Raw genomic sequence first — 12,500 nt, 5'->3', positions numbered from 1 at the left:
GGTGGAAGGTTAAGTTTGCCGTGGAGCCCAGCTCAGCCCACTGAGGGGGAGATAATATTCAGTCTCTCAGCGGACCTCGGGGTCGAGGCCTTTCGACATGAGCAGTTTGTCATTTCGTCTCAGATGAAGGGCGCATCATGTAACGATCTGTAGCGCAGCGAGATTAATGCGAAAAGCATATGCAAGGTGATGAGCTTTGAGGCTGTGGAAAGAAACATGGCGCTGGCCAGCCTCTCCAGAAGAGGCATCATGGAGGTTTTATGAAAGGGACAGGCGAATCAAATTGTGTTTACATTCTGATGTCATCAAGTTGTTGTCATATGAAGACAGGTCATGACAGGTTAATGTGAAGGGCATTCCTACTGTTGATAAGTGTATGTTTTACTAAAGGATATATGACCTTATAGCAGCTATCTAGGGGTTGGCAAAATAAATACTCACAGTCTCCCTATTCTCTTGTCTTTTACAGGACAATCTCCAACACACAGCCCAGATGACCCGTAAGACATTTTTTTTTTTATGTTTTGTTGCATGGTACTGTTGATTCTCATCTCTTTCTCTCTTTCTTTCTTTCTTTCTTTCATCCTCTCTTTCTTTTTTATTTGCTCAGGTCTATGTTTGTTTTTCCCCTTTCTTTTTTTCCTTTGTCTCGATCATTCTCCCGTGGTCTTTATCAAATCATGACACTGCATCCTACCATTGCCCTCTCTCAGCCGAACATGACCCCAAAGGGTGCCGTCGGTGTGTCGGTCTCCCCTTCCATCTCTCTTTTGTAGCGCCGGCAGTCTCCTGGAGAAGTCTCATGGAGAAGTCTCATGGAGAATGAGTGTCTTTTATGTGATGATGAAGCTGAATGGATTTCTCTTCAGGGGAGCCAGACAGCTGGGCTCGGTTGTTTAGTGAGAAGACAGACTAAAGGAATGCTGATTCACTGTTCTTTTCCTGTAGGTGACGTTATTGGTTTATCAGTGCGTCATCTGCAACAACTTAACTGGCTTAAATTCTCGTGAAAGTCCACGTGTGTGTTTAGCTCATAATCAGCACAGATAGTACTGAAGTATAAACCTGTTTATCCAAATGCCACAACATTCACAACAGCCAATTGAGAAATGACGAGGCCTATAACTGCTTCAGGAATACATGAAAGCAAAAACGAAGTAATTGAAGTAAAAGAGAAACGTTTGAAACCAAATATCAGAAAAACACAAAGTGCTAAACTGAAGGCTCTTCCTATCTTTAATATGGTTCCTTTGTAGCCTTTGTCTCTCTCCCTCGGTGCTAGTCCCCCATAGTCTCACTCCCTCTCCCGCTCCCGCTCCCGCTCCCTCGGTGCTTGTCCCCCATAGTCCCTGGGCTGTTTAACATGCAGAGTTGCAGCGTCTCGCCCCAAACCCCCAAATCCCCTCTTTCTCCTCGACTCCTCCTGTCTGGGAGGAAATAAGCTGATGTGACGCTCCTTCTCTCCCAGCCGTTCTGCTACTGCTGAACACTTGTTGCTCTTGGCCCCGGGGGAAGTCTTAACAGAGAGCGATGTGGAGATAATGGAGAGAGAAGAGAGGGGGAAGCGTAGAGGCAAGCAGGGAGAGAAGGGAGGGAAAAGATGGACGGAAAGACTGGGGCCCTACGTGGGGACAAGGACCTCTCTGGGTGCAGCGCCGGTAGCTCCGCGAGCGACGCTGTTTTGATTTGCCTGGGAACAAAAGGCCCATTCTGGCGCAGGCAGGGGCAGGGGCCATTTTTTTTTTCTTTTTGCCTAATTTCCCAACGCGGCTCCGGAGAGCTGGCAGTCACCCTCAGTTTGGGAACGACAGCGCGAGGCTGGGGTCTGTAATTGTTCCTTCCCCCAAGTCAAAATAAATACTGCCATGTCTGACGGGAGCGTTCAGACTGCCCTGACCCAGCCTGCTTGGATGGCGATGGAGAGAAGGAGTAGACTGATATTATGAGAGAGAGAGAGAGAGAGAGACAGAGAGAGAGAGAGGGAGAGGGAGAGAGAGCGCGAGAGAGAGGGAGAGGGACTTTTTGTGAAGGGCCTTTTTATAGGCTTTGGACACACAAATCATTATCTGGAGGTTTTGTGCTAAGTGCTGGCGTGGCGCAGCGCAGTGCTATGGGGTTTTGTGCTAAGTGCTGGCGTTGCGTTGCGCTGCGCAGTGCTATGGGGTTTGCGGATGATGAAACCCACAGTGATTCAGCAGCGCCTCCCAGGCGAAGCTTGAAAAGGCCCGGCGCGATCTCTGTGCCTCGTTTCAAATCGGTTTCCAGTTCGTGGAGGGAAGTCTCCAGTTTCACTCGAAGGAGAGCCCAAGGAGGCAGCGTTGGACTCGTTTGGGGTTTTTGCAGACATTTTGTAACGGAATAACAGAAGTAAAAGCTTCATGATTTATGTTCCCTTCACAAGCACATGCTTCTGAGTCTAAGACGCACTGTGTGTGTGTGTGTGTGTGTGTGTGTGTGTGTGTGTGTGTGTGTGTGTGTTCCCCTTCACAAGCACATGCTTCTGAGTCTGGGTTAGCTGCTTGAAAAGGATGTAGGGAGACGCACTGTGAAGTGTGTGTGTGTGTGTGTGCATGTATTTGAGTGGATGTGTATGTGTGTGTGTGTGTGTGTGTGTGTGTGTGTGTGTGTGTGTGTTTGTGTGTGTGCATGTATTTGAGTGTATGTGTATGTGTGTGTGTGGTGTGTGTGTGTGTGCGTGTGTGTGTGTGTGTGTGTGTGTGTGCATGTATTTGAGTGTATGTGTATGTGTGTGTGTGTGTGTGTGTGTGTGTGTGTGTTGTGTGTGCATGTATTTGAGTGTGTGTGTGTGTTTGTGTGGTGTGCATGTATTTGAGTGTGTGTTTGTGTGCATGTATTTGAGTGGTGTCTGTGTTGTGTGTGTGTGTGTGTGTGTGTGTGTGTGTGTGTGTGTGCGTGTGTGTGGTGTGTGTGTGTGGTGTGCATGTATTTGAGTGTGTGTGTGTGTGTTGTGTGCATGTATTTGAGTGTGTCTGTGTGTGGTGTGGTGTGTGTGTGTGTGTGTGTGTGTGTGTGTGTGTGTGTGTGTTGTGTGCATGTATTTGAGTGTATGTGTGTGTGTGTGTGTGTGTGTGTGCATGTATTTGTGTGTGTGTGTGTATGTGTGTGTGTGTGTGTGTGTGTGTGCTTTCTCAGAAGAAGGCCCAGACAGCGAGAGGTCACTCAGTGGTGCAGCCAGAGGCCTCGGCTGGGTCAGCCCTTCCGCCTGAGAGGCGAGGCAAGGTCGGGCGCTTTTAGGGACCGTCTGGGATTGTGACTGACGGCCCTCTGATAGTGGGGTTTCCATGACGTCAGCCCCCAGGCAACCAGAGTCCTTAGACGGCCAGGTCACACTCACGGATTAGGGCTGCTGCCATAAATTCCTTCCTTGGAGGAATGCTTTTGTATGTTTGAATGGCTTTTTTCTGTCTTTTATCTGTCTATCTGTATCTCTCCTGCAGTTCTTTTACTCCGAGTCAGTGTCCTTTTGTGTTTGGTGTGTGTGTGTGTGTGTGTGACTGCGTGTACACTCTCACAGTGATTACACACAGTTGACTTTCTGCTGCTGAGTCTACTTGGTTGACACTTGAACACCCCACCCCCTAAAGTTGCCATCGTTGATCTAAACATGTGGCATCCCAGTGCTATGTTATGAGTGAATGATCGCCATCTAGTGGCTCGTCCCATGAAAACACCAAACTGGTAATTCCCCACCACTGCAAGCGAGGAGGAGCAGACGTTCAATCATAGACCTCTCCCCTGCTTGAGGTTATATATTAAGCTGAGAGCCTAATCTTAATTGTGCTCCACTTCTTAACTGGAGTTTCAAGCAGTTAATTACAGCCCGAGTGGGTGCCCAGCAACCGTCCCTGACTTCCTTCAGTATATGTGCCGTGTGCCAAATCTCTCCCTTGCGTCCTCCTGATTTAAGTGCATCGTTTGGCAAGCCGGGTCATTTCATCTGTCAGCCTGGCCTCATGTATAGAATGATGTTGTCATCACACAATGTTGTTTTTCTAGCACTTTTAATTTCCCTCAAAAGAGCAAGCCCTTTATAAGTGTTTTTTTTTTCTCGCTCATAATCCCTTCAGAGAAGCAGCCCCCCCCCCCCCCCCCCCTCAAACACACACTTTTTTTTTACATTTTTTCTTTTAATGTGAACTTTTCTACTTACCTTGCCAAGGCCTTGTGATCTTTATGGAGCTTCCCAGCAATTAGCCTAGCTTGTTAGTGCAGCCTTTAACTGGCTTCTCCCACTCACTCTCCCTTTGCTGAGGAGCGTGAAAAAAAACCTGAGGAGGAAATATCTCACCTGAGCTCTCAAAGGCTGGGAACTTTTACAATATGGCCTCCTCCCTTCCCAAACCCTTGGCACAAAAATCTAAAGCTTGTCAGAAATATTCTTATTTACACTTTTGCGGTTGAAACCGAATCCCAGTCCAGGGTGTGCATAGATGGCCCGTTTGGTGTGAGCGTGTTTGGCTTGGGGCTACGCTGAAGCACGTATCATAAATCCTCTGTATAGGTTACACTCGATATTATCAAGCCTTATTGGAATATTTTTTTAGATGCGCTAACAGTGTTTGCTTGCTCCACATATAACCAACGCAGAGCTTTAGGACTCGGTGATCTGCGTTGTGTTTGCTCAACAACAAACCTTAACGGAACAAACCCATCTGGAGACTTTCAAGGTCTGACTACGTGGCTGACAGTTTGTTTCGATGGGGACCTTCTAAGATTGAATGCACAGATGTTTTCTCTGTCATCTCCCTCTCTCTCCCTTTCTCTCTCTGACTGTTTTTTTTTTCTGAAGGCAAAATATGTCGACATATTGTCTAAAAAATGACATCTTCATCAGTAATTCTATTACTGTGAAACATCTGCGCTGGAACAAAATGTCCTCTCATAACTCGAATAATGAAAAAAGTCAAGAAGGAGGATGGTTTGAATAAAAAAAAAGCCCCCTTCGGTTGCTTGTTGTAAAGAAGAGCTTTTGAACTCCGCAGGTAGAGAGCACCCTTCGCTTCTTCTCCCTCTTGACATAACCAGCTTCCTAGGAATCCTGAGGCGCACAAATAGCCCACTGTTTCACTGGCCAGTCCGATCTGTGCTGAGATCTCTAAATTCTTCTGCCCCTTCTGGGTAGCCTGTGCCAGATCTATGTCAAATAGTCTTTGTTCAGGAGGTCTTTAGGGTAGAAATGTTAGTTTGCATTGGGCCTGTACAGCTGGCTGGTCAGAATTCAAAAAGATGATTTGGCTCCTAACTTCAGAGGTTCAAAACCTTCGATGTGACGGTTGAACTAATGTTTTTTTTTTAGTTTTTTGTTATTGTTTTTTAAAGTAAAGCAAACACATGCTTACATGCAGTAGGAGGTGTCCGAAATGGACTGTGTCTAACTTGTATTACACAAACATGATGTAAAACCAGGTTTGATTTCTGACTCATGTGCAGAATTAGCCGAGGCCGTGATTACATTCATGAAAACAGCCAACAGAACAAAGGCTGCTTGGATGTCACAAGAATCTGTTCCTTTTGTGCAGCTCCGAAACCGCATAGTGTCTTTGAGCTTTGAAGCAACCCAATGCCAGACCTCCATTACAAAAATATAGGCCGCAGACTGCATACACTATGCAATGGGAAGGATAATCAGTGGTTTAAGCAAGGGAAGACAGCGTAGCATCATAAGCTTAGAAAGTATTTGAGATGTCAGAGCCACATGAAGGCATAGCTGAGAGACAGAGAGAGACAGGGAGAAAACAGACAGACAGACAGAGACAGAGAGAGAGAGAGAGAGACAGGAAGACAGAAAGAGAGAGAGAGAGACAGAAACAGACAGACAGAGAGAGAGAGAGAGAGACAGACAGAGACAGAGAGAGAGAGACAGACAGACAGACAGAGACAGAGAGAGAGAGCGAGAGAGATAGAGAGAGAGAGCGAGAGAGACAGAGACAGAGAGAGAGAGCGAGAGAGAGAGACAGACAGAGAGAGAGATAGAGAGAGAGAGCGAGAGAGAGAGACAGACAGAGAGAGAGAGAGAGATAGAGAGAGAGAGACAGGAAGACAGAGAGAGAGAGACAGAAACAGACAGACAGAGAGAGAGAGACAGACAGAGACAGAGAGAGAGAGAGAGAGAGAGAGACAGGAAGACAGAAAGAGAGAGAGAGAGAGACAGAAACAGACAGACAGAGAGAGAGAGACAGACAGAGACAGAGAGAGAGAGCGAGAGAGAGAGACAGACAGACAGTTAGGGAGAGAGAGAGAGAGAGACAGACAGAGACAGAGACAGTGTACGCTGACAGTTTTTGCCGGAGAGATCTGCCTAAAGCCTGCTTCATTTTGGGGTCGCTCTTTAAGGATTTCATTGTAAATAAGAAGACAAAACATAAATTGTTACCAAGCAGTAAACGAATCGCTAATCGCTTTACATTCACACTTAATGGTGTTTAAAGTGAGGGAATAAATATAGAATAATTGCAGTGAGAAGATATTGCATGGATATTATTCTTAGAGCATGCTCCAAGCTTCTAATGAGAGTGAAACTGTAATTGTTCAAATTGTGGTCCCTCTCTGACTAATTCATGTTGTCACTGTGTGTAGACCTTTACACACTGTCCCAGAACCAGGACTACAAGAGAGGGAACGTTTTGGAGGAATGGCATATACCACCACTTTAAGCTTTCCCTTTATTAAATTGTATTTTTGTGCGTTATATACATTTAAGCCTTTTTGGTTTTCTGGAGCCAAAAGGAAGTAGAAAATAAATCTAATTCTTGTTCAAACCCTAAAGTCTTCAAATGTGATCTGGGAAGCAAAAAAAAAATCCCTGCAGTCAATTCAAAACTGCAGTGAAATTGTAACCATATGTGATCGTGAAGCTGGAAGGACTGGAGGCTTTGGGCATTGACAGTTCAGCTGGCAGCGAGCCACGCCGAGACTTGAGGAGAATGAGAAATGAATAGTGAAAAATTCCTCTCCAGAGCAGTTATGCTACAATTCTCCACACTGTATCCATTCACAGGAGTCGCGGTGCGGGGAATTGGAATCGAAAAGGGAACGGCGGAGTTATCATAATATTTTCGAACATGCAGTGCAAATGTGGACCCTTGTGGAGGTTTTTTTTTTTTTTTTTTTTTAAAGACTCAAAAGAACTACCCCCCCCCAAAAAAAAAATGACTTACGAGTTAAGCAGTGGAAGTTGTGCTGTGTCTGATTTGGAGCACAGCCTGCGGCCCACGCCACAGCTGAACAGAGTTTAGGCCGAGCCAGAGGTTTTACACACACACACACACACACACACACACACACACACACACACACACACACACACAGCTGAACAGAGTTTAGGCCCAGCCAGAGGTTTAAGTGCCCAGAATGGTTCTGATCAGGTTGTTCAACATGCACACAGAACAACAAAGGGGAGCCACACACCACCTCCCCCCTCCACACACACACACACACACAAACACACACACCACACAAAGACACACGCACACACACAGTCACAGTCACACACACACACACGGTCACACACACACACACACACACAGACACACAAACATAGACACACACACACACGCACACATGCCCACACACACACACGCACGTAGACACACAACACACACATACACACATAGAAACACACACACACACACACACACACACACACACTATCCCACCCCCATCTACCAAGTCAAAAAGTGTTCTCAGTTATTGCCATCTCTCTCACTGTCCACACCTAATCTCGGCTCGATTCGACACTTTCATTTCCTGACACCTCTAGAGAAAACTGGAGAGCATGTCTTGTTTGATGTGTGGAACCCCACTGTTTTAAGTCAAGGGGAACCCCACTGTTTCAAGTCAAGGGGAAGGTCAGTCGCTGCTTCTCTCTGTCAAGTTTAGGAAGTTAGAGAAGTATACATTTCACCTTTTTTTAATACTTTTGACTTTGAGATGTTCATCTTGAACATAAAGCAGGCAGGATGTTGAGACAAAACAGCCCATGCCTTTATGAACAGAGCACGTGTCTACCCACAAACACATGCATACAGTTCAGGCAGAGACCTTGGAGCAAGTCTGCAATATATTAGCTCTGGTTTTCTATATGACTGAGAAAAAGAAACCATCATACCATGAACCCCCCTATAGTTACACTGTAAGGTTCAATATGGGCACAAATGGTCCAAGGACAACCTCCTCAATATGCTAAACAATCCTGTCACACTGTGTCCTGCCCATTTGTCAAAATTTGCCTTTTCGTCCCAAGTGTGTTGCTATCAGTGCAGATAGCGATCTAGCGCACACAATTTCCTCCTCTGCCTTTTCCGGATGTCCTCACTTGGTATGTGACTGTGGTTTGGTGAGTGCAACAGGGCCGTCTTAGAGGGGAGCACGCACACAGCTTTCCGAAGGTACAGAAACTATTTCTCCTCCTCAGGAGATTCCAGCCCGCAAACCTCAGTCCACACTGACCTCATCGGTCCACCATTTTGTCTGCTTGCTTTCAGTCCCTGCTTCCAGCTTTGAAATATTTCTTATTCATTTGCAATTACGAAATGGTCATAAAAATACAATAACAAACTAAAACACCCATGAAGCGTAATACACTCTCCCAAAGTTTTCACAGAATGAGTCTCTAAATGGAATGAATTTCTGAGATCAGAATTCTGAAATCAGAATGTCTGATGTGTAGACTTAGTGTGGGAAGCATGTGAAGGTCGTTTTGAGACATGGCGTTGAATCCGTGTGGTCTCTCTTCCTCGTCTTCCTCGTCTTTCTTCCTTCTCTCTCCCTGGATGTCACGGAGGCCTGTCTCCCAAGGGCCTGTGGCCTGCCTGGCGGTCATCTGGGGCAGGGCCAGGACAGTGGCCGGGAGTGTTGAGCCCTGGTTCTTGTGAAGGGCTGGGGTTGTGTGTGCGGATGTAAATTATAGTCCTGCTCATGTCGGCCTCTCATGGAGGGCAGACCGGGGAAAGGAAAAGTCTCCTGCTGAATCCGAAGGCCACCACTGACTGCAAAATCTTTTTCATGGATTCCGCAGTCATATGGGGCAACGTACAGACGTATTCTGAATAAACCTATAGATAACTATCTTGCTGTATTTTACAGAGTCACTATATAGTTTTACCCCATAACCAAATCCAGTGCAGGCCTTATACTCACTGTGCCTGGTGTTTTGTCTTAAGCACATCCTTTCCCTCAAAACTCAACAACAACTACTACATTATACACATTTTGTATTATTTATAAGGAAAACAAACTGTTTCCCACTGTATTTTTACCTCAACTTTCCCTTGCACCTGCGCCATGTACCACTGCAGTGGGCCTGTGGTGTTTTTATTGGACCTGATGGCCACCGTAGCTGCAAGTATTCGGTTGGAAAGGGACAAGTATTTGGTTGGTTGCAATCTGCCGCCTCACTGCAATTCTTACGCACTGCACCTTTAATAGGCCTCTTACGCAGTAACTGGATTTACACCAGTAGAAACATCCAAAACTCTGTTGTCGGGTGTCTTTCTGGTCTTGATGGATCTATGTGCCACTGTGCCTCTATGGTTGCTATTCGATCTTGTCTGGGGCTTGTGTTGTGTTTTCAGTGTTGTCCTTCTTGGAACCTCTGCAGTCCTCGACTGACCTCCGGATGACCTTTGTCCTTAGTTGGAGCGTGTGTTAATTATACTAGTGTGGGTGTCTGTTGTCCTTTTTGTGTGGGACTTGTCAGCACTTGGAATGTGTGTGGTATTCATCTATATGTGTGTGTGTGTATCTATATATATGCCTGTGCGTGTGTATGTTTTCACCACTGTGTCACGTCGGCGGCATTGTCAGGGGCACGGCGGCAGCGGCGGCATTGTCAGGGGCACGGCAGCAGCGGCGGCATTGTCAGGGGCACGGCGGCAGCGGCGGCATTGTCAGGGGCACGGCGGCAGCGGCGGCATTGTCAGGGGCACGGCGGCAGCGGCGGCATTGTCAGGGGCACGGCGGCAGCGGCGGCATTGTCAGGGGCACGGCAGCGGCGGCATTGTCAGGGGCACGGCGGCAGCGGCGGCATTGTCAGGGGCACGGCGGCAGCGGCGGCATTGTCAGGGGCACGGCGGCAGCGGCGGCATTGTCAGGGGCACGGCAGCGGCGGCATTGTCAGGGGCACGGCGGCAGCGGCGGCATTGTCAGGGGCACGGCGGCAGCGGCGGCACTCTCCCTTTTCTGAGCTGTCTAATTAAAATGCCACCCCTGTGCCACCCCTGTGCCAGCGCGCGGCGATGGAGGCTCCTGGGGGAGGTGCCCGCTTACGGGCAGAGACGCTTGTGTTTTCCCATCAGGCATCTGGGAATGCGGCCCATCTTTACCCCAGCAGGTTTACGTTACCGCGACCGTGTCTGGGATGCCACTGAGTAGCCAGCTGCTTTGAGCCGGGCGCTTTTTTCGCTTTGCGAGCTGGGTGTTGAGCTGGGTGTTGAGCTGGGTGTTGAGTTGAGCTGGTGTTGAGCTGGTGTTGAGTTGAGCTAGTGTTGAGCTGTGTGTTGAGTTGAGCTGGGTGTTGAGCTGGGAGTTGAGTTGAGCTGGTGTTGAGCTGGTGTTGAGTTGAGCTGGGAGTTGATCTGGGAGTTGATCTGGGTGTTGATCTGGGAGTTGATCTGGGTGTTGAGCTGGGTGTTGAGATGAGCTGTTTGTTGAGCTGGGTGTTGAGCTGGGTGTTGAGTTGAGCTGGGTGTTGAGCTGGGTGTTGAGCTGGGAGTTGAGCTGGGAGTTGAGCTGGGAGTTGAGTTGAGCTGGGAGTTGATCTGGGAGTTGAGCTGGGAGTTGATCTGGGAGTTGAGTTGAGCTGGGAGTTGAGCTGGGTGTTGAGCTGGGAGTTGAGCTGGGAGTTGAGCTGGGAGTTGATCTGGGAGTTGAGCTGGGAGTTGATCTGGGAGTTGAGTTGAGCTGGGAGTTGAGCTGGGTGTTGAGCTGGGTGTTGAGTTGAGCTGGGAGTTGAGCTGGGAGTTGAGTTGAGCTGGGAGTTGAGCTGGGTGTTGAGTTGAGCTGGGAGTTGAGCTGGGTGTTGAGTTGATCTGGGACTTGAGCTGTGTGTTGAGCTGGGAGTTGAGCTGGGAGTTGAGCTGTGTGTTGAGCTGGGAGTTGATCTGGGAGTTGAGCTGGGAGTTGATCTGGGAGTTGATCTGGGTGTTGATCTGGGAGTTGATCTGGGTGTTGTCTCTTAGTGGAACGTGGCAACGTCCTGACAGCTCTGACTTTGCTTTGGGTCCAGTGTGGATGAGGACTGCTTTGGGTCCAGTGTGGATGAGGACTGCTTTGGGTCCAGTGTGGATGAGGACTGCTTGGGTCCAGTGTGGATGAGGACTGCTTTGGGTTGTAATCTAAGGTTCAGGGAGGGAAATGGTGGGGCCTGCAGGAGGGGGGGTGGGAAGCGGGGCGGGGGGTTGGGGGGTGAGATGGACAGATGAGATAAAACCCAAATGCTGAAGTCTTTTGAGGAAACAACTATGATTGGAGGAATGCCTTATTTCCTCCTGTCTGAGGATGTAAGACGTTCTTTTAAACATTCTCACACCCCCTCTCTCTTTCTTTCTCTCTCACTCACACACACACACACACACACACCACTGTTTTTCCTTGCATGCCTTGCACATATTGCTAATCTCTTTTGGGCTGAATCACTGCTCATCATTTTTCGGAACTATTAGCAGCCGCACTTCATCAGTGCACTGTGTGCTTGCAAAAGGAATCACCTGGTTTTCTTTTTCTTGACGCACAAAAAGTAATCATCATGGCCTTATTCGTGTTTTACCAGGAGCCACGAGAAGGGCTTCTGCCAGCCGTACCGTGGCATTGCCTGTGCCCGCTTCATTGGCAACCGCAGCATCTACGTGGAGTCCCTTCAGATGCAGGGCGAGAGTGAGAACCGCATCACCGGTGAGTCACAGACCTGCCATGCCCGGTGAACCACATGGTCATTAGACACTCATATTGATTATTGATTATTGATTATTGATGCCGCGTGACCCTGTGAACAGCGTCTCAGTCGTCTCCTGTCTGACATGTATGACTGTTTTTACATTAGGTTACGCTGCTATTTCTAAACCCATTCATTGTTTTTACATGTCATCCATAATGTTGTTCTTCAGTTAATATTAGTTGGGGGGGGGGGGGGGGGTTTAGGGTTAGAAAATGATCGTTAAGGTATGGTCAGAGATAGATCTAGGGTTAGAGTTACCGGTAGTCATATTTCCTTTTTGTTCCACTGCGAAGGTTGGCCCCTCTTTTTAAAAGTTTTCCAAACCATGTAAAAGGTTATCTCTGATGGGGGAAGGGCGGCCATTTTGTGTCCCGTTTCCCTTCATGTGGTTTGCATGTGCGCTCTTACGTAAGCCCATATGTGATGGGAGTGACAGTTGCAATCCAAGCTGGTGGCTGGCTGATGTTTTTATCAGACTGCCTTCCCGTGACCTGCTGTCAGCACGCTCTCATCAGACTGAGTCCTGTGGCATTTACAAGCTCCTTCT

General features: G+C 47.9%; 1 protein-coding gene across 1 annotated transcript in view; it reads left to right on the top strand.

The window, feature by feature from the left end:
* The window catches only part of ror2 (receptor tyrosine kinase-like orphan receptor 2), an 82,789-nt gene that overhangs the window by 64,610 nt on the left and 5,679 nt on the right, over window positions 1–12,500 (top strand). Inside the window, exons 4-5 of the mRNA XM_031577323.2 lie at window positions 470–500; window positions 11,789–11,910. Of these exons, the coding sequence (XP_031433183.1) occupies window positions 470–500; window positions 11,789–11,910 (153 nt within the window). The remainder of the gene's footprint in view (window positions 1–469; window positions 501–11,788; window positions 11,911–12,500) is intronic.

Source organism: Clupea harengus, chromosome 12 (assembly GCF_900700415.2).
Source record: "Clupea harengus chromosome 12, Ch_v2.0.2, whole genome shotgun sequence".
Taxonomy (NCBI): Eukaryota; Metazoa; Chordata; class Actinopteri; order Clupeiformes; family Clupeidae; genus Clupea; species Clupea harengus.
Note: the sequence above shows the minus strand (reverse complement) of the source record. Positions and strands in the feature narration are given on the sequence as shown.